Source organism: Brassica napus, unplaced genomic scaffold, assembly GCF_020379485.1.
Source record: "Brassica napus cultivar Da-Ae unplaced genomic scaffold, Da-Ae ScsIHWf_2825;HRSCAF=3604, whole genome shotgun sequence".
Lineage (NCBI taxonomy): Eukaryota > Viridiplantae > Streptophyta > Magnoliopsida > Brassicales > Brassicaceae > Brassica > Brassica napus.
This window is the reverse complement of record NW_026016089.1, coordinates 1-22,716: the sequence shown is the minus strand read 5'-3', so window position 1 is coordinate 22,716 and position 22,716 is coordinate 1. Positions and strand designations below refer to the sequence as shown.

Here is a 22,716-nt window from a genome sequence, read left to right as displayed (position 1 = left end):
ACCTTTTTGTTTCTGAGTTTAATGTTTTTTCCATTTCGTTTATTAAGCGTACACAGAATGTAAGAGCCGACCTCCTTGCTAAAGGGGCTCGTCTCCAAAATTCTATTTTCTCCCATGTAAACTCTTTGATTCCGACGTGGTTAGCCACACAAGCTAACCTTTTCGTCCTGAATTAATAAAACATGGTGTTGTTGTCAAAAAAAAAGAATTGTGAGAGATTATGGCTTTGAATGAATATGCAAAGCAAATTCAGATTACATGAGTCACTAACAATGCAGATAGTACTGCATTTATTCACCACTCAACTATTTAATTGCAGAAAAACAAATGTACAGTTATTATCACCATGCACATAGCAGGTTAGTACCTATTAAATAGTAACATTAACCATTACACAGCTAAAGATTTGCTCATTTCTCAAGATTCTATTACCCCACCAATGGCGAAGATCGGACTCGGAACAAGCTCAAGTGGAACTTTCTTAACAGTAGTGACATACCCAGCTTCTTCCATGTCCACATCTTCCTTGTTCTTCTTCCACGAGTACTGAAGCTTATCAAGATCTTCTTCCACGAGTTTCTCCTTTGAGTTGATTCCAATGCAAGTCCGTATCTCTTCTTGAGCTTTTTTCATGACTCTAGGATTTCTAACGAGCTCTGCCATTGCCCAAATCATGATGATGGCGTTTGAGTCTACTCCAGCTATATATATATTCTAGGTCAACCAAAACACATTAATTAGATGATGGATATTTATGTTAGATTTGTAGAAACTTAAACTAAAGAGAGATTCCTTGACAACAAAAATAAAAATAATAATAATAAAGAGATTATTTGCTTACTGAGATGATTCCTTTGAGATGATCAATGGTGAGCTTGAAAGATTCATCTTGTTCTTGTTTATGTATCATATGTAAGAGTGAGTCGACTATATCAGGACGATCTTGAGTTTGGCTCTTCAGTTGATGATGATCATTAACTATAAGATTAAGAAAAGTATCAATTTTGCTGAAAACGTTGTGAAATCTCTTGTGTTGTCCAGACACAAAGTCTATAAACCATCCAACACCAGCGATGGGGAAAAGATCTGAGAATTTGTAAGAATTTATCCTCTGAGCTTCATACATCAATTCTTCAATCTCTTCCTTATTGATATGCTTGTTTTCAAGAAACTCTGTCCAAAGGCGGCTCTGAATACAATACTTGCAGATAGGTGAAAAAGGGTTTTGCTCAAATCCACGGGAGATTTCTTCTGAGCCGATTCCTTCAGTTTCTTGATCATCAAGTCAGTTTCTTCCTCTCTTATATACCTAAAAGATCGAACCTTTTCGCGCTTAAAAAGTTGAGGATGGAAAGCTTGCGTAACTCTCTAGAAACCTCATATGGCGCAAAGGCTATGTCTTTACCATTGCGAGAGAACTTTAATAAGGCAATGGTCATAGGTCTGTTACAACACTCAAGGTCATGAGTTTTAAGAGCTTCTTCAGCTGCTTCACTCGATGAGAGAACCACCATTTGGACAAAACCTTGACGCAAAAACAACACGGGTCCGTGTTTCTTCGAGAGATCGTGAAGGCATCTGTGAAGCAACCCTTGGAGCTGATGTAGGTTTCCGATGACTGGAAGCTTTGTTGGGCCTGGAGGAAGATTATCTTTCATGTTATTGATCTTCTTGGTGTATAATAAGAAGAAAATGGGGATGAATAGAACCAAGAAGAGAAATAGAAGAGTCGACATTGTTTTTTTTTTTTCTTTCTCGTTTCCCTATGTTGTGTACTTGTGTGTTCTTTTGGTAATAGAGAAACAGAGTCAATTCATATAAGCTATGCAAACCAGTGCATGATGCATCAAACCAAACTTTTACAGCAGACATAGTTTAAACATTAGTGTCAACAACCTAATGGGCGTCATAATGTCACCGTAAATTAAGTTTCCACTAGAAATAAATGCAGAATCACAATAATATTTATATCCATTCTAAATGAATTTTTAAAAACATTCTTTTTTACATACGAAAAAAAAACTTAATAGAACTTTTCAACTCTTTCAGATTTCATTTAATAATATTAATTTTTTGTGGATTTTCTATTTAAGACAAAATTTTAAAATTTTATGAGTCTTTGCTAGGTTTGGACGTTTTTAACTTATACCGAAATCCGAACCTCTAACCGAACCAAATTACCGGTTTCGGACCGGTCATGGATGTAAGAGAAAATCCGACTAGTTTTTAATAAACCAACAGTTCGGAGGTCGGGTCGGGTATATTCTGTTATCTGATTCAAAACCCGGACATAACTGAGTTTAATGACAACACCATAACTTGTTATACATATGTCTGACTCTTCGATTCTACCTTGGCTTTTCCTCTTATCTGTGTCGAAAGAACTCTAGTTTTCCAAAAAGGTTTCTTCGATTTAACCTCATAATGACTGCAATATACAATCTGACCTTTATAAATTGTTTAGACTCTCTCTATTCGGCTCCATCTGAGCTTCTAAGGAATCAATCGCACGTTCTTCTTTATTTCTTAGTTTTTCTTGGTCCGAGTCTATGTCGATATTTTCTTCTTTTTTATTTGAAAAAAGTTTAATCTTTTAAAAAGAAGCTTATTTGACTTGTTTATATTTTGATATGAGTTAGAAACTTGTTTGGCATTCTCTAGTCTCTTTGTTTTTGTATGAAAATTGAAAATTGAAATTGGTTTGGACTTGTGCACAGACATATTGTTTCCATTGAAGCAGATGGACTCGACATCATCTCTTGATCGAGAAATCCGTAGCAAAGAAGATGAAGCAGAGTTTCAAACTCTAGACAGTAACATAGACAAAAGAAAACAATATAGTGGTGCACGCTCTCAACCATCTAAAGTGTAGCGGATCCTTTTAATAAGATGAAAAAATGTAAGAATATTATACAAGAACTAAAGAGGACAAAGACCGGTGATTGTGCAAATACCGTCAAAAATAAAAAAATTCGAATTCAAAAATGAATTATTCGGAAAAATAAGAAAAAAATATTTATTTTATTTTATTATTTATTAAAATAATTATGTACATTCAAGTATCTATAAAACAATGATAGAATAGTTTTTTACCTCTTTAATGAGACTTTTTTTGATCATTTTTTTAGAGCAAATTAGCTCAATATACTGAAAAGAATGGGATACCATTGAATTGAGGGAAAATGGTAGTGATAGGGAGAAAAAAATTGAAGGAAAATAGAGTATGAAGTGCAAATAGAAAGGAAGTTGTGTGTAGAGAGTACAAATACTCTTTTTTTTATTGTGAACTTTTTTAGTAAATAAACCTTAAAAAATCATTTGTGAGAACTGTTTTTTAACGTTCATTTTTTATTAATTTCTGGAAATATAATGGAAATTTGTTTTTAGGGAGAAATATCTATTGAGATAAAAACAAAAGAGTAGAGGTTTTAGAGAGGTTTGTTGGATTGTTGTTCCCTTCACAAAATTTCTATTCTCTCTTCTTCAAATGTTCATAAGACCTTATCTTCTATCTCCTCCACCTTCCTCCTCCTCCCATGGCTTCCCCCGCGGCGCCTTCTCCTTCTCTCTCCCTATACCAAACCTCTCTCTTTCACCCCAAACTTCCCTCGTCACCTGGCTTAAACCTCCTTCCTCCTCCGCCCTCTTCCGCCGCAAACCCACCAAACGCCTCCTACCTCCGATCTCAGCAGCTTCTTCCTCCTCCTCTTCCACCTCTCTCTCCCCACCGAGAAGCCCACCACCGTCCATTTCCACGGAAACCTCATCGAGACCTTCGAGAGCCACGACTCCTTCGCCGGAGCCATCAAAGGAGCCGCCTTTACCGAGAATCCCGTCGAAAGGAACGAACTTTCCGCAACGAGGAGGCTCTTCACGCAAGACCCACCATGGATCTCCGCCTTGTTCCTCAAGGGTCTGACTAAAATGACTGTGAAGATCGAGCGGAAGGACATCGACAAGAGGAAGTTCGATTCCCTGAGGAGGCGGCAGGTGAAGGAGGAGACAGAGGCCTGGGAGAGGATGGTTGAAGAGTACAGAGACTTGGAGAAGGAGATGTGCGAGAAGAGCCTCGCTCCCAACTTGCCTTACGTGAAACACATGTTCCTGGGTTGGTTCCAGCCGTTGAAAGAGGTGATAGAGAGGGAGCAGAGGCTGCAGAAGAACAAGAGCAAGAAGGTCAGAGCGGCTTATGCGCCTCACATCGAGCTCTTGCCTGCTGATAAAATGGCTGTATTGTGATGCATAAGATGATGGGTTTGGTTATGTCTGGACATGAGGATGGGTGTATCCAAGTTGTTCAAGCTGCTGTTAGTATTGGCATAGCTATAGAGCATGAGGTATGGGTTTAGTATAGTTTATTGGAGAAGTAAAGCAGTTATGAATGAGTGGGTTTTTGCCTTTTGGTTTGGTTTTTTTTTAGGTGAGGATTCATAACTTCTTGAAGAGAACTCGGAAGAACAATGCAGGGGACTCACAGGAGGAGTTGAAGGATAAGCAGTTGCTTAGGAAACGTGTCAACAGTTTGATTCGTAGGAAAAGGATTATTGATGCATTAAAAGTGGTGAAAAGTGAAGGTATCAAACCATGGGGGCGAGCTACACAAGCTAAGGTCTGTGGCATTTTTAAACTCTTTTGATGACAGTCTTTATGGTTGGACTCATATCAGAAAAAAATTCAGCTTGGAAGCCGTCTGCTAGAACTATTGATGGAAACAGCTTATGTGCAACCTCCACTGACCCAGTCAGGAGACTCTATACCCGAGTTTCGACCTGCTTTCAGACACAAATTTAAAACCGTCACCAAGTATCCAGGGTAATCCATATTCAACATCGTACTAGTGTAATGAGTACCTATAAGTTTGCTTATCTCTGGAAGTTTGGACTTTGTAGGTCAAAGCTGGTGAGGAGATATGGGGTTATTGAATGTGACTCGCTTCTCCTTGCAGGACTGGATAAATCTGTGAGTTAAGATGTCTCTTTGATTTATAGCTATGTCATATATGAACTAGTAAATGATCTTTCATTGTTCTTGTCTCTCATGCAGGCTAAGCATATGTTAATTCCTTATGTTCCAATGTTGGTACCACCAAAGAGATGGAGAGGGTATGGTTTGATCAAATCCTTTTTGTTCTTTGGCTCTAGATTTTATTCCCTTACATATTAATCATGCCCCTATTACTGAAAAACCTCACGCTCACACGTTATGTGTAGATATGACAAGGGTGGTTATTTGTTTTTGCCTTCCTACATTATGCGTACTCATGGATCCAAAAAGCAGCAAGATGCACTTAAAGATATTAGTTCCAAGACTGCCCATAGAGTATTTGAGGTACATTTGTATCTTTGCTTTTATATTATGTGTGTTTGCTGTTTCTTTCTGGTAGTGTTTTACATAAATGTTCTAAAACCGTAACTTGAACAGGCGTTGGATACACTTGGGAACACCAAGTGGAGAGTTAATAGGAAAATACTTGATGTGGTAGAAAGGCTCTGGGCTGATGGAGGCAACATTGCAGGCTTAGTTAATCGGGAAGACGTAAGTAAATAGGATTCTTATAGGTTTTACTTTTCAGGGTTTCATTTTAAGAGCCAACCTTGTTTGCTGTTTAGGTTCCCATACCAGAGAAACCTTCCTCTGAGGATCCAGAAGAACTCCAATCCTGGAAATGGAGTGTACGAAAGGCCAAGAAGACCAACAGAGAGAGACATTCTCTAAGATGTGATGTTGAGCTCAAGCTTTCTGTAAGAAATTCGTTTTGTTCTGTCTTGGCCTACTAGAGAATATATGGACTGAAGTTAATGAGTTCAGGTGGCTAGAAAAATGAAAGACGAGGAAGGATTCTACTACCCTCACAATCTCGACTTCAGGGGCCGTGCATACCCAATGCATCCTCATCTGAATCATCTGAGTTCTGATCTCTGCCGTGGAACCCTTGAGTTTGCTGAAGGACGACCGCTTGGAAAGTCAGGCTTGTACTGGCTGAAAATACATTTAGCGAACCTCTACGCAGGCGGTGTTGAAAAGCTTTCGCACGAGGGGCGTCTGGCTTTTGTGGAAAACCATTTGGATGATATAATGGACTCAGCTGAAAATGCTATTCATGGGAGACGATGGTGGTTGAAGGCTGAGGATCCGTTTCAGTGTTTAGCTGCTTGTGTAGTACTGGCACAGGCCTTGAAAAGTCCTTCTCCTTACTCTGTAATCTCCCACTTGCCTATACATCAGGTAAGCCCCATAAAAATTTATATTTCATTTGTTAGCTCCTAATCTACTTTTTTTTTTCTTTTTCTTAAATCATTTGTTATGTGCAGGATGGGTCATGCAATGGTCTACAACATTATGCAGCTTTGGGAAGAGATAGTGTAAGTTCTCTATTATGCCTTTGTCTTGTTTAAAGTCATATGCAATCTCATATAGTTATCGTCTTGTAAACTGGCTTTTCTCAGTTTGAAGCTGCGGCAGTTAATCTAGTTGCGGGAGAAAAACAGCTGATGTCTATTCTGAGATTTCATTGAGGTAGTAATCATATCATGCGATGCTGTCAATACGTTTATTCGGAGTTAGAATCATACCATGCGTTGTTTCTGATGATTTTCCTCTTTTGTCACTCTCTCTCTTTTCTTCTTCGCTTGTGGTGAGATAGGGTCCATGAAATAATGAAGAAGGACAGCAGCAAGGATCCTGAGTCGAACCCAACCGCTGCATTGGCAAAGATCCTTATCAATCAAGTGAGTCTCAGTGGTTTTCCTTTTAAACCATTATCTTTCCGGGAGATGCTAAGTTTTCTTCTACTTTCAGGTGGACAGGAAGCTGGTAAAGCAGACGGTGATGACGTCGGTATATGGAGTCACATATGTCGGAGCGCGTGAACAAATCAAAAGGAGGTTAGAGGAGAAAGGTGTTATCACTGACGAGAGAATGTTATTTTCTGCGGCTTGTTACTCAGCAAAAGTAAGAAAAGAGTTATAATATTATTCACGCAAATAATTTTAATCTTTCTGGTTTTACTTAAGAAAAAACATTTATTCTCAGGTGACACTAGCCGCCCTGGGAGAGATATTTGAAGCGCACGTGCCATTATGAGCTGGCTTGGTGATTGTGCAAAGGTACGGTCTTGTATCATGTTATGAACTTTGCAGTTTTTTAGTTAGCAACCTAATAGAACTGTGTTTTGTTTTGTTATTTTGGCTTGTCAACTTTACAGATAATCGCTACAGATAATCATCCAGTGCGATGGACAACACCTCTTGGACTTCCTGTTGTGCAACCCTATTGCAGAAGTGAAAGACATCTGGTAAGTGTTTCAAGTAAAGCTACGCAGTCATCATTCATCATCATCCTGCTGGGCGCCAATAATATTTTGACTAATGATTGGTTGCAGATAAGAACATCTCTTCAGGTTTTGGCTCTGCAGCGAGAGGGTAACACGGTAAAAAGCCTCTTTTCTTTTCTTTTCTTTTCTTTTATGAGCAATGAGCAAGATTCCCACTTGTATGATCTGTGTACGCTAAAAAATTTCTTTTAATCCCTCAGGTGGATGTTAGGAAACAAAGAACAGCGTTTCCTCCAAACTTTGTGCACTCGCTGGACGGCACTCACATGATGATGACTGCGGTTGCATGTCGGGAAGCTGGCCTAAACTTTGCAGGTGTGCATGACTCCTACTGGACGCATGCATGTGATGTTGACACAATGAACAGAATATACTTAGAGAGAAATTCGTTGAGCTCTACAGCACACCCATCCTTGAAGATGTAAGTCTCCTTATAACTCTCTCTGCTTAAGATGAACGTGTGACTTTCATTGAAGCTTTGGTGTTGATAACTGCCTCGTATGTTTTTCTTCTTGATCCAGTACTCAAAGTTTCCAAGAGTCATACCCGAATCTGGTGTTTCCTCCGGTACCAAAAAGAGGTGGTTTCGATTTAAAGGAAGTGCTCAAATCACAGTACTTCTTCAACTGAGTCACTGGGAAAAAAGAGTAAGTTGTTAACTTGGGAGGGGAGGGGGGGGGGGGATCTTTCTTGGTGGGCCTGTAAATAAAACATCCACCACCTCAAAAGGACATGGAACAAACCAGAATCAGCACGAAAGACTGCTACTGCAACACACAAATGTTGCAGAAGAGGGGCTTTTAGACAAATCTACTCAAGACAGACTTTGGCATCATTGAATAATGGATGCAAAGTTATTGCATCAAGCTTGTGTTTCTGGAAATGAGAGAAAAGGTCTTGGTTATGTTGTATGTCATTCGTACTGTTGTACAGTAGAGAGAGACACCTTGGTATAGAAACAAGAAACTCAAAAAAACACAAGGGTACTCTTGTGATTTTGTAGCCAACTCTTTTTGTCAAAAAATGAGACATCTTTTTGGGACTCATAAGCTCAGTTATGTTGTTTGCCCAAAAAAAAAAAGATCAGTTATGTTGTAGTAACTGAAACCCTGTGGGCTTTGCCGGTATCTCTACTTGTGCTGAGTTGTCTTATTATTACACTTGTTTCAAAGGTCACGGTTTGTTTGCCAAATTAAACCGGGATATTAAAAAACAAAAATGATAAAATAGAACCGACACTCATTCTAGACTCTCGACTCTGCCTCTCCATCCGCCGCTCTCAAGTCTCTAAACCTTCATGTCCTCTTAGCCTTCCTCCAGAGTCAAAGCCTCTGACTTTCCTCTCCACCTTCCTCTGGGTATGTACTCTCTTCTATGTCCTTGCTTGTAGTTCCATATATTCACCTCTCACTTCATGCACTCCCTTAAAAACCCTAACTTTAGGATCATTGCTCAATTTTTTACTCACCTCTTATGTTTCTCTTACTATTTGCTTAGGTAACTGTGTTTTTATTTGTTGCCCACTATTTTAGAGCTAGGCGTTTCTCTGATGGATCGTCTCAGCAGTCTACCAGACGAGCTTCTCCATCAAATCCTCTCCCTCCTCCCCACAAAGTCCGCCGTTGTGACTTCCTCCCTCTCAAAGAGATGGCTCAACCTCTGGAAACTCAATCCCAACCTCGACATCGACGACTCCCTCTTCATCCATCCCCAACATGGCAAAGGAGAGAGCCAACACATTCGTCAGAGCTTCGTCCGCTTCGTGGACAGCGTACTCGCTATGCAGGGCGACTCTCCCATCAACACCTTCTCCCTAAAATGCATCACCGGCATCCATCCAGACACCGTCAACCGTTGGATACGCAACGTCCTGCAACGCGGCGTTTCGGACCTCAGCCTCTTCACTGATTTCACTTGCGAGGATACCGAAGAGGATAGCTACCAGTTGCCTAGAGAGTTGTTCCTTAGTAGGACGCTCGTTAAGCTGAATCTAAGAAGCGAGCATTGCGTTGACTGGTGGTGGCCGGGCGGAATCTGGAGCGATTCTTTAGCCTTAGGTGTGCTTAAGAGTCTTAGCATTGACTCTGACTTGATTTTCTGCGGCGAGTTGAAGAGTTTATTCCTTCTTTCACTGCCCTTGAGGAGCTGCGGATGGGTAGCATGGAGTGGAGAGAGTCGGATGTGACTGTGTCGAGTGCCACCCTGAGAACGATGAGTCTCCACGGCACGGGGTGTGAAGAGTTGTGAATCCGACTAGCGTTTCTTTTGATACTCCGAACCTGCGTGTGTTAAGCTACTATGACTTGGTTGCGGAAGACTATCCGTTGGTTAATATGAAGAAGTTGTGTGATGCTACTATCAATCTTATACTAACTGATAAACAGGTTAAGCGACTAAGAGAGCCGAACAATGAGTTTGGGGAGGAGGAGGAGGATGAGGTTGAGGATGAGGGTAATGTTCTTGTCAACTTTGGTAATGTGGTGAAGCTCATGAATGGGATACAGAATGTTCAGAAGCTTTCCTTCACTGCTGATACTCTCGAGGTTCAGTTTTTCTTGTCTGTTATGTTCTCTTGTCTAGTTTACTTGTGTGACATTAATGTCTTTGTTTTCAGGTGCTTTCCCAATGCTGTGATACAATGCCAGTGTTCAACAACCTCAAGTTCTTAGGCATTACGAGTGAAGAGGGTAGAGGATGGCAAGCAATGCCAGCTCTTCTTAAGAACTGTCCGCGTTTAGAAACTATAATCCTTGAGGTAGAATTTTTGCAAACCATGAAACTTACATGTGTTAAGAAGCAGTTTTTTTTATTATGTTTCCCTTTGTATTCCTTTCAGGGTCTGTTACATTATGTAACTGATAAGTGTGGGGATGCTTGTCCCTGCATATCTAGGGAAGGCAAAGGTCGTTCACTCAGGGCTTGTCCGGTGAATAGGTTGGAGATTCAGGGGTTTCGAGCAACGATGAAAGAGATGACCATGATAAAGCATTTCTTGGACTATTTTCCAGGTTTGAAGAGGCTTGACGTCGTCATTGAAGACAACGAACCTACGCAGCTCAGAAACCCGGAGTTGTCTAAGTGTGTCAAGGAGATGTTCAGTCTCTACAGCAGGTTGTATCCGAGTTGCAGCGTCGAGCTCATGGTGAGTAGTTTCTTGCAAAAGAAGTGGCGTGCACAAGGACATATCTGAAAAGAATAAAAAACTTCGCTTGCTCTTAGATTTTGTGTTTATTAGACTTCTGCCTCTTTAGCTGGCTTTGTAAACTGTCTGCAAACCAAACCAATGGCTAAACCGAATCTGCTTCCATTGTTTTGCTCTATCATCGTCTTTGCCTTTGATCTTCCCATCTTTATCACTCACTTTGGTGCTAAATTAACAACCTGCACCCTAACCTTTTAATTTGTTACTGGACAACATGAAACAAAGACAGCTTGTTACAGTTTGTAGTATTAATACATGTTTCAATAAAATGGCTTTAGAAAAACGCCATTAGAAAACCACTTTCTTCTTTACATGGATTCATCATCATCACAAACACACGTTCCTAACAAATCAAACACTTTTACAAACAAGAGCACAGGTTCTCTTGGTTTTTTACTTACCCATAGAGAGAAATTAATATACAGCTACTTGTTCACGATTCCTAGACTTGTCGTCATCACATTTACGAATCAATTATATGGCGACCCTTATGCATCACCGTCTTCTTCTGAAATATTGAACAAGAACTTTGGTAGGGATGTGATCCTAGGAAGGTGTGCTAACAGATCGGTAAACGAGTCTTTCCTTGACATGCTGCTCGAAGCATGATCAAGAACTATACTGCCTTCTTCAGTTTTGTTGTGTCTCTTGTTGCTGTTGTTGTTGTTATCTAGCCCAATCTCTTTCCCATCGTTAGCAGCGGTCTCCAAGAGGTTGTAGAAAGAGTTCACCTTCGACATTACAGACTTCTCATCCGATGTCTCGGTCTGCGTGTCGCTTAGCAGCAGCTGTTTCATGTCCTCAAACTCAGGGTTGTTCTCACAGTTAGCTTGATCCGACAGAAACGCAAGGAAGTCGTTCATCGAGATAGATTGTGTGTATCTGATTCCAGTTTCTTGCACCGACTCCTCCTTCGATTGCACGAGCATCCATCACTGAGTTAACAAGAAACATAATAAGAACCTCCTAATAGAAACAAGAAGGGGTTAGTTATAAGATAGTTATATACCTGAGCTAGGCGAGAGTGCGTCATGAGACAGAGACATATGTTCTGATGATGACTGAGCCCCAGACACTGAAGGATCCTCGAATATAGACTGCCGTGTATCAGAGAAGAGCGTGTCGAAATTCATCTCAGGCTCTTGGCTTAGACAGAACAAGCGATGATCGCACTGGAGAAGCTTCTCTATATGCTTGTTCAATATCCCTGGGAGACATTGCAGAAAATGTTGCCTACCATATATACACACACACCACAGACGATTAGACCCTGTGACGTATAAAGGACAAATGACACACAACGGACATGTTATTTCACCTGTTCATGCTGGCTTGACCATCAGTAAAATCTGATGTTGCCTGCCACAAAGTATGCTTCCTAGGCTGCGGATTAGTCTCCCTGTAAAACAATGGTCGCCTTGCGAGCTGAAACAAACAAGAAACCAATTCAAAACCAAAGTACATTAAGGTTTAGGCATAGGCATGCGGGTTCGGTTTCTTCAGGTCGGTTAGTTCGGGTTGGTCGAAATCTCACCGATTTTTTTTGGTTTGGTTCAGTTTCAAAAACTTTACCGAAGCTTAAAGTTTATGGTTAGTTCAGGTCTAAATTGAATACAATTCAATTTTGGTTAGCTCGGTTATTTCGGATTTTGGTTAGTTCGGTTCGGAATTTCAGTTAAAATTGGTACTGTTTGGATATTTTTTTAGAGAACCGAGCTAACTGATTACTTACGAATCGTAAACCAATATTTTTCACCTAACTTTTAAACCGAACTAACCAAAAACCAAACTTTTTGGTTTGGTTCGGCAAGTTTGGTTCAGTTAAAAATCTCAGCCCTAGTTTATAGGAATTAAAATGATCAACGAGAATGCATTTTATACCACGATGGTCAACGTTCCAGGCTCATCTTCTGGACAACTTGCCTTCAACGCCATTATATCTGACCATTGAATCTCGATCTTGCTTTAAGTCCTTGTTCCAACACTTCCCACACAAGTTTTGTGTTTTGCAAAGTAACATTTCGCCACCAGATCACCTTCGTACCTCGATTTGTACTAACAAACAAGAACTTAGATTCCCATATAAACTCCAAGGAAAAAAACATGATATTTGTATGCAGAACTCACCTCCCATTGGCCAATCCTGAGAACGGTAGCAGGGAAGTTTGAAGCTTTGAGCTTCTCAACGGTTCCGACAAGAGAAGAAGCATTGGCTATGGTTTCTTTCTTAACACTTTGAGAGAGTCTCATCTGAATGAGATCTTGCAGAGATGGGCTCTTTCTTAGGCTCAGTCCCAAAGGACTTGGCTCATCAAGTAGGTTCGGTGGTATAAGAGACACGCTTGTTCCATTGCTCCATAGCTGATTAGAAAGAGCAAAATTTAAATTTAAGAAAAAAAACAAACGACACGACAAAACACTTATGTTCAGATGTAATAAAATCAAAATCAGTTCAAGGAACAAACCTTAGATCGCTTGTTAGCAGGACCGTTCTCTTCTTCCAGAAAATCCTCGACGATCTCTAGTTTGACCGGTAACTGGACGCCGGTCTTAGATTCCTCGATTTCATCAGTAAACTGAAAATGAATAAAGGTTCACAAGATACAAGAATTGAAATCAAATGAGAGTGACGAATTTGATTTTGAAGATCTAAAAAACGCGAAAGAGAGAGAGAGAGAGAGAGAGAGAGAGAGAGGAGAGAGAGAGAGAGAGAGAGGGTGGATTCTGTTCTCTTTCTTCCTCGAGACTTTATTATTTAAAAAAAAGAAAGTTGAGTTTCTGGAAAATACCCAGATTAGCCCTTCCTCTTTGTCCTTTCTTAGGAGGCTATGTTTGTCATTTCTTATTTTCTTTTGAATATGTTGGTTGATTCGCTGGCCGACACGAGGTGTGTGTTTATGGGATGTATCGATAGGTGGGTCCCGCGGTTTGGCTTTTTTAAATGACGGCTATTGATAGAGGATTCGGCACGTGTATTTATTCCGATGTGGCTTCTTATCTAATAAGTCTGTTTTGTCGTCACATGTACTTCCCGTATTCATTTTAAAAACATGGATCTAATAACATACTATTATAATTTACACTTGATTCTTCTATTTTTTGTTGTATAATCTAAATTAAATAATTTTGTAGCTATAGATTTTTAACGTGATTTTAAATTGAAATCCATAAGTAAATACTAAGGCTTCGAATAGTAACCATCGTCTCGTCTCCCCACCCTACAGTTAACATTAACAAAAATCTCTACGTATACTATATATCTATATATTTTTATAACTGTTAGAACCGCACCGCAGTTGAACCGTTTATCCCGCACCGCTCAAAACCGCAGTCACCATTCAAATGTTATGAACCACCCCGCTCTGCACCGCAGTTAACAGTAACAAATTCTCTGCATATACCATATATCTATACGTTTTTATAACTGTTAAAACTGTACCGCAGTTAAACCTTGTGTCCCGCACCGCTCAAACTGCAGTTACCATTTGAAGCCTAATTGTGTATTGTAAGACTCAACGACTTACTAGAAAATTCTAAAACAATTTTTAAGTTGTGGAAATATCATACCCTAGAATAACGCTAAAAAAGTTTTTATCATAAATATAGATTCTAACAATCAAAATGACCAAATGTTTCATTAAAGAAGTAAATATACACTTATATTTTTAGGGTTAACTAATCCAAACCTTAGGGTTTAGAGTTAATGGGTGGAGATTTGGGTTTGAGGTTTAAAATTTTATGAAATAGAAATAAATATTAAAATTTGAAAATAAAATTTTAAAAATAGTTTTAAAAAGTATTTTCGAATTACAAAAAGAAATTTTGAAAAAAAATTAAAAAAAAAGTTTCAAAAAAAATTCAAAAAAAATTATAAAAAAGTTGAATTTGAAAAATATAATCTAAAACTATAAAAAAATTTATTCTTTTATTCTTTTATTTTTTATTTTTTAATATATCTAGAGTATTATTATCCTTTTACCTATTAAATGAAACAGTTTAGTCATTTTCTCTTTGTGGTCTATTTTTATGACCAAAACTTGAAAATTGTATATTTATGAGAATTGCCCATACCATATTCATAAAAAGAAAAGGAAAATTAGGCTGTGAATTTAAGAAATTAAGCAAAAATTTATTGGTTGAATTTTGTGGTTATAAAATACCTTTTTGCTCCCTACATCAACCACAACACTAACCAATCAACAACCCATGCACCTCAGATTGAGTTTTAATTTACAAAAAAAATGTTGGTTACTAATAGAATAGGTTTAAAAAAATTTAGTTAAACAATCATCAGTTTTATTAACATTTGATTCAAGTTATAATTCATAAGAATTGATTTTATATTGTATGTTATAACTGTAAGACTTTGTGTGTATTTGTCAACGTGTTTACTATATACTCCATCTATTTTCCAATATATATATATATTTCAAATTATAGACTTAACTTATTATGTATTTTTATTCTTACAAAGAATTTATAAAAATTAAGAATAATATTTGTTTATTGAATTATTACTACTTTAAATTGTTAAAACTTATCAAACAAGATAATGTATTTATAACCAATTTAGTTTAATGTGTGCAAAGCAAAAACACATTAATTCAAACAGGAGTATAAATTATGTTTTAAATTAAAATCTGGTATTTCGGTTCAACATCATTGATAAAGTACCCTAGAAGTAGACGCTATATAACGATGATTATATCATTGGCCAAGATTTACAGTTTTAATAATTTACACTAGTATTGTCATAACCCATGTTTAGTTTTAAAAATATGCATGAGTTGATTGTAGATGGCAAAAATCTCAGTCAATAGTTCAGTCCCTTATTAAGTCTATAATAAATGCAAATGAAATATGGTACGCTAGTGTTGCTATTTTTATTAGTGAACTCTCATTATCAAAGCATTAGCTAGTTAGTCGTTATCTCAGCCGCAATTATCTCTTACAGCTTTTGAAAAAAAATGGATGGAAGAGTTCTGACGGATATTGATCTAATTATAATAAGTTGAATTCTCAAGTCCTAAGATAAATGACAGATTCAACCCAATCATTGATCCATGACAATAACCAAACTCCTTGCTAATGTATCTGTTACACTCGCTGCACATTTGTGGACAGAACCACCCTTACTTCAAGCCAAGGAAACAGCTTCGAACCATTTTTATATTTAAGTATTTTCCCATAAAATTTCGAAATATTTGAAGGCCAGTTAGTATTTCGTCTTTGTCTTCACTTATGAGGTTATTTTGCAATATTTTTTCCTTTCTCTTTTGAATAATTGGTTGATTTTTTTACCAAAAAAAAAATAATTGGTTGATTCGTAGGCCGACACGAGGGTGTGTTATGGATATTGTAAGAGCTGGGTCCCTCTTTGCTTTTGTAAATGACGGCAATCGACGAGGATTTACCACGTGGCGTTTTATTCGGATGTGGCTTCTTATCTAAAGGTCTCATTTGGTCTGTTTTGTCGTCACTTGTAGTTCCCAAAATTAGCTAATTGGTTCCCTATTGAAAAATGATTTGTCTCTTTATTAACTTTGAGTTCATTGTCTTTGTCACAATATATTTTACTTTTAAAAAACCAAAATAATTTTGAGTTCATTGTCTTTGTCGCAATTTATTTTACTTTATAAATATGAAATAAACCCTGTAATTAACAAATAACATAATTATAAACTTTAAATATTTAAGTGAACTCATTAGAACAATACTGAATTTTTCTATCATAAATTATTAGGACTAGTAAATATAGTACACAAGGATCAAAATGACCAAAATATTCTATAAAAAGAAAATAAGACATTTATATCCCATTTAAAATGACTAAAATGATTAATCTAGACTTAGAATTTATATTTGAGGATGAAGTTTTGGAAATGAAGGAGTTTCGGATTGCGAACATATTAATATTTAAAATAATAATTTTAAAATAGTTTCAAAACAAAATTTTGGATTTAAAAAAAAAAATTGGAAAAAAGTTTCAATTTTTTTTGAATTGAAAACGTTTTTTTTGAAAATACAAAAAATGTTTATTTAAATAATTATTTATATTTATATATCTATAAGGTAAGGTAAAAAAAATCTTTATCTTTTTGATGAAACCTATTTTAATCATCCTCTACTTTTGTGATCTTTTGGTCAAATTTTTTTATTTTAGTATCTTTTGGAAGAATTACTCAATATAAATGATATTTCTATTTTTTAATTTCTCACTAAAAAATCTAAAAACACTGGGTCTAACTGGTGACAATTACAATAACATTAGGAATGAGTAGAGAAAAAATACAGAGAAATAATATTAGAGGAATGAAAAAAAAAATGTTTCCTTATCAATTTTAGCGGGGAACAAATTTCTTCTATATTCTTCTAGAAAAAAGAATGAAAATGAATGCAAAAGAAAAACAATTTCTTGTAAATGATAAAAAAAATTAGGAATTGTAAAGAATACATTATTCCATTTCATTATTTGGTCACCAATTACACCTTAAGGATTTCCGTCTTTCGTTCACTAGGAATTTTCACAATCTGTCTCCTCAAGAAAAAAGTATACCAAAGCGATTCTACGGTGATCTCTCCAGCGTTCTCACCAGCGCAATGATTCCACATGCCCCTTGAGTGTGTGCAGCTCCCTAAGCCTGTGTTCACAAATAAAACATTCAGTCGGTGATTAGCTCCAGTCACAGAATTAGTAATACTTCATTTGGCTGCAAACCTTGAAGTGTCCTCTGAGCAACTGCCCATTGAGCCTCCCTCTCTTCTTTGTTGAAATCTTTCTTCGTTGTGAAAGCTATCTTGTTCTTACCAAGTTGAGCCAAACCTTTCCAGTCACCATGGCAAACTGGAGAATGTCCAATGGGAAGTATGTTATAATACTGTATAGCCAGATAACTGCAACCCATCCCCATCCAATACCCATAACTTTTGCGAATTCCCCAATTTGTGTAAACCGCAATCAAAGTAGCACCCTGCATTTGGAAGAAAGAGGTTCGTTGATGACCTTTCTCTACCTCAATATGTGGAGTTTTGATCATGATCTTACCAGTTGTGCAATGAGGAAAGCAATCATCAGTAACGCTCCAGCACGTTCAACAAAGGACCAACTCCCTGATCTTTAACGAAGATTAGAGCTTGACTAATGATACTAACTTGTAGATACACCTCACTCATGAGTTGTTACTATTCCTGATAGACTTCACACCAAACGTCTCCTGTGAATCCAATGTAAAATTAAATAATTAATTTACAACTTTATACACTTGGAAAAGAAGACAAATTATCACTAGTAGTCTAGTACTCCAAGAAAAAACTCGATTATATTATTACTGAGAAAAATCTGTCTTGTGTGCCACCACAAGAGAAAATAACAGTCATGATGGCTAGGTAGCTTCCAAGCAAACCTCCAGTAGCAATAATTTCTCCAAGTTTCCAGCTATTATAGGTGTGGGAGATGGCTTGACTCTGTAGTTTGAAATGGTCTTGATGATTGATGGTACCTATAGGCTATAGAAATATATAAGATATATAATAACGGATTCAATAATAATATATAAGCAATGATCAGAACCATAAATGCTGAGAAGTCAAACTTCCATATCAGAGCAATAAGCATGAAACCAAGGAAGAAAAATACTGGATGGACTGACTTCAGAATAGAAAGCGTTTCGAGTGATATTGGTCCTTGACCGTGACCATCACCATGACCATGAGTAGGTCTGGGTGTTTGGTTCCGGTTAAATATTTTAGTTTTTGATTATTTGATTCTAGAAATATATATACAGAAATTGTTAGCAGACTTGCTCAACTGGAAAGAACCATGATCATTGTCTTAGAAATTCCCAGTTCAAGTGACTGCTGAAACGAAACTAATATTACATGATGATTTTGAAACTTAGGATTACAGGCTTCGGCCCAAACCTCATGGTATTCAAAAATATATATAGAAACTGTTCAGTTGATTATGAAATTCAGTTCATTTTTGGTTTTCGGTTCGGTTCAAATAATAGTTTTAGGAACCAACTAATATCTGGTAAATGTGGATCCAATTCGGTTTCGTTTCAATACGATTTTTAGATATTCAGATAAAAGTTAGATTTTTGGATTAAATATCGGGTAATCAGATAAATTTAAATGTTTAAGAAAAAAACTATTCAGGTAATTCAATTATGTAATAATTTAAAATATTTCAGATGAAAATATTCAGATAATTAATTTTTCGAGTACTTCGATTTATAACCAGTATTTTAGAATATTTGGTGATTATAAACTATATTTTAGATGTTTAAATATCCATTCGGTTTTCGATTATGTTTCGAATCATTCAGATATTTGTAAACATTAGTCCGGTTTTGGTTTAGTTTATATACACATGCCTAACCATGACCATGGCCAAACTCATTACTGATGTACATCTTACACCTAGATCAGTTTGTCATGAAAGTCTTGCACATTTGTGGACACGCAAGACAAGAAAACGAGAAGGTAGAAGAAGGATCAACTCATTGACCAAAAAATCACAAAAACAAAGAGAGTATTATCACAACTTAGATTACAAAATGAGAAATGCAGGTAAGAAAATGATCAAGCCGGCTCTGCTTAAGTCGCCTTTCGGTTGACTTTCAGGTAGGGAAGAGCGCCGATCACATGTCATAGTCACTCCGGCTCACTTCATGCTGCGTTACAGAATACAGAACATATAAAGTTAGACATGTAAGAGAGAAGAGGGGGGTCTAGTCTAGAACAGAGCAGCAAAGTTGCTATCTAACAAAGCCGAAAAAAACAAGTAAAACTAGAACTTGTGATCACGAATTAGGAACACTCAGATCATGAAACTGATGTCATTGTCCTGATGGAAACAAATGTCGCAACATTATTCCCCTAGCAGCTTTATTACCCAATTTAAGAATGCAATTTACACACACAAAACTAAATAACCTGAAGACATGAACGAGAAATAAAAGAGAACCAACCATTTTGGAAAGACGCAGCTTCCTCTTGTTGTTCTTCTTAGCTAACAAATGCTGCTTCCCGGACCTCCTCCTCACTATCTTCCCTCTACCCGTCACCCTGAACCTCTTCGCCGAGGCCTACCAAGAGAACAACTTTGCTCTCAAGAAAGTTCAAAACTTTACGACCAAACATGAAGTTCGAAAGTTAAAACTTTACCTTGTGGGTCTTCATCTTGTATCCCTTATGAGCGAAAACGGTAGAGTCTGAAGCCTCTGAGAACTCTGAGAGACGACGGTGGATATCTCTGAGGAAGAACCGCGCGAAGCCCAGAAATGCAGTGAGCTGAGGCAAGACTCGACGAGCTGAACCGAGCGAATTGAACGGAAGCGTGAGTGGAGACCTTTGGAGGAGAGCGTAAGGGAGAGAAGCTAAGGTTGACGGAAGCCATGGAGAGAGACGCCATTAGAGGAGGGGTTGTGCTCTCGGCGATTTTGAATCTTTTTTGGCACTCACTGCTCTGATTGTGAGAAGAAGATAAGCTTTGCCTTTGAGACAAAAGCTGTGAACGGATATGGGGGAAAATAATCTCCTATGGACCTTGATGCCGGTTTATTGTAAAATGAATTAAAATTAAATCAAACAATAGGAGGAAAAGACATGAAGCCTAATTTAAATTCTACTTATTAACTAACCCAACCACACACAACTTTCCTACCCACTAACCGATCATACCTCAATTGAACCCTAAATCTGAAATCTTTGTTTCAAAACATCCTCCCTCTTAGACGATTTTACCTTATCTTTCATTACTATTTTTTCAAAAAATAAAACTAAATTCATGTTTTGTTAACATCCACTGAATCTTCTTGTGTTACTCAATTTTATCTATTCCCATAATCAATCATGAAAAATAATGTTAAGAACCATTTTAATTTTTTTTTATTTCATATCAAAATGTTCATCTTCATTATCCAAATCAAAATCGAAAAATTCTTCAAAACTTTATGACATTTTCATTCTTATCCCAAAATCGATTAATTTCTCCATCTTTCTCAATCCATTTTCTCTTATATAAAATTTGCATCTCGTTTTCAATGTACAAATTTCAGACCAATTGAAAACATTAGGAGTATATCTCGTACACCTAGTACAAATGAATTGAAACTAATATAATTGGACAACTAGAACGTGAATAACTAATACAACTAAACAAATTAGTTGTATGACAATATCTTAGAACCGTTGCTAACTAGTATAACTTACCATTAAATTGGATATTAGCTTTTGTTTTCAGCATGCGAAATGATTTTATAGAAAGATGAGTAGAACCAATAAAAAATTAGTATAATCTTCCATATATGGATTTGTCGAAAGTTATGTTAAAGTTATTTTCATCATATTTATTTGGGCTAGTTGTTGTTCCCAATTGTAACCCAGTTGTACAGTTATACTATTTACGGAAAAAAATTATCTTCACATTAGTTAAACATAATCTTTACAAAATATGTACCCACTGTTAAAAACTGAATGCAACATGACAAGATGAACTAAAACATATTGTACTAGTAATTGAATTGTATTGTTTTTTATATGTTGTTACCAGTTTGTAATAGTTATACTTTGCATTGAAAATCGAAAAAACTCTTGTACCATGTATATTTACTACAATATTACAATTAATCTGATTATATTATTTTGTTTGCAACGTATGAATGATATTTTAGAAAGGGATGATGTATCACATTTTGAAAATATTGGTTACATTTTCATGATGTGGTCAAAAATATGTTTAATAGTTTGTTATATTAATATTTGTTTTGATAATGATTTATTTTTACCATTTGTACTAGTTGTATTATATATGGAAGAAAAATTATTCTTCACGTTTTTGCTCCCGAAGCCACATAAGACAACTGCCAAGTGAGGACAAAAGATTTGCAGTTTTAAGATCTGGTCGGAAGCAGTTCGTCCAAAAATATTACTTAATGCATAAATTGATGGGGGCACCATCACGCTTTGAAAAAACTACATTTAAACATTAATCTTTGATTTGTGGACACAAACAATAATAGTTTTAAACGGTTTAACTACCTTAGTTACCATACTCGTTTACTTGTGAAAACACTTGATTTTGTTTTTCTAGTGTTTAGTAGGTTTACGCTCAAAGTCCTTTTCTTGATATGGACATGAAATGTACAAGAAATTAGAGCAATTGTAATCACCTAAACAAAATAGAACATGGTGACACTTAAGGGATATTTGAATAAAATTTGATTATACATATGTTTGTGGCTCTACAAAACTTTGATTTTTTCAAATAGTTTTTTGATTCTATGTTGCAAATTGTTACATTTTTCACTCAGTTTTCTTATTTAATTCTATTTTATAATTAATTTTTTCCTACAAAAAATAAATCTTCAAAAATTTATGAAGTTTTTAAACAAATTATAAAAACATACTCCCAATATTACCATCCGTTTTCTTTCATATCTATTTTTTTTATAAATATTATTTTAGTTTTACGTGTTGTATTTACGTACCTAACAAAATTTTTTTTTTTTCTCTTAATTTTATCGACTTTGATTTAATGTATTCAAACCAAAAGAAATAGCTAAACAGGTAAACTACACAAAAATCTCTAGAATAGTACTATTAGTTACAACAACTTGATTTTAAATATTCAACCATAATGTTTAAGACATGATACACGTTTAAAATTAAGCCACAATATAAAATGAAATAAACCCAGTTGTCCCACTTCATATGTGTAAATGTTCTGTTGCCCCAATAATGAAAACATAAAGTTTGTTTAAAATACATTCCTGTAGTTTTCCAAAATTATGTGGGGACAAAGAATGTTAAACAACCTTAAAGTAAAGGTAGATTATGCAACTTATTGATTGTGTTTAGATTTGCCAAAAAAAAAAAAAACCCCCATGAAACTATCATCAGGAACCTTTATAAATACTTACAATTTAGCCACCTTTATTGATTTTTTTCATATGACATACTCGAAGGAATCTTTAAAGTTCAACCGAGTAGTTTGTATAGTTATATCATATTACTAGTCCGGTAAATACATTTCTAAACTGTAAAATACCATTTCATGTATGTTTTCCATTAAATATGTAGCAAACAAGTAAAAACTTAAAGTATAAGGGTAGATCATGTAAACTAATCTATAATAAAAAAATATACAAAATTTTTATATGTTTAGTTTTAGGAGTGT

General features: G+C 36.3%; 2 protein-coding genes and 3 pseudogenes across 2 annotated transcripts; 2 read left to right on the top strand and 3 right to left on the bottom strand.

Moving 5' to 3' along the window:
• Positions 1-205: 205 nt before the first annotated feature.
• LOC106365154 (cytochrome P450 71B4) lies at positions 206-1,736 on the bottom strand. The gene is given in 4 exon segments (XM_013804603.3): positions 206-714; positions 842-1,167; positions 1,170-1,331; positions 1,334-1,736. Coding segments are annotated over 4 exon segments (1,188 nt in total). The 3' UTR covers positions 206-417.
• Positions 1,737-3,431: 1,695 nt separating this feature from the next.
• LOC106368628 (DNA-directed RNA polymerase 3, chloroplastic) lies at positions 3,432-8,377 on the top strand. Its single transcript, XM_048774045.1, is given in 24 exon segments — positions 3,432-3,594; positions 3,597-3,722; positions 3,725-4,228; positions 4,231-4,337; positions 4,421-4,609; positions 4,679-4,812; positions 4,890-4,959; positions 5,044-5,102; positions 5,211-5,328; positions 5,422-5,535; positions 5,610-5,741; positions 5,809-6,225; positions 6,312-6,362; positions 6,447-6,483; positions 6,486-6,516; positions 6,644-6,728; positions 6,799-6,951; positions 7,033-7,063; positions 7,066-7,106; positions 7,205-7,294; positions 7,382-7,429; positions 7,534-7,701; positions 7,704-7,756; positions 7,855-8,377. Coding segments are annotated over 24 exon segments (2,925 nt in total). The 5' UTR covers positions 3,432-3,536; the 3' UTR covers positions 7,964-8,377.
• Positions 8,378-8,516: 139 nt separating this feature from the next.
• Positions 8,517-10,672, top strand: LOC106368629 (annotated as a pseudogene).
• A 151-nt stretch (positions 10,673-10,823) lies between these two features.
• LOC125602371 lies at positions 10,824-17,572 on the bottom strand (annotated as a pseudogene).
• Positions 17,573-18,901: 1,329 nt separating this feature from the next.
• Positions 18,902-20,003, bottom strand: LOC125602370 (annotated as a pseudogene).
• Positions 20,004-22,716: the final 2,713 nt, after the last annotated feature.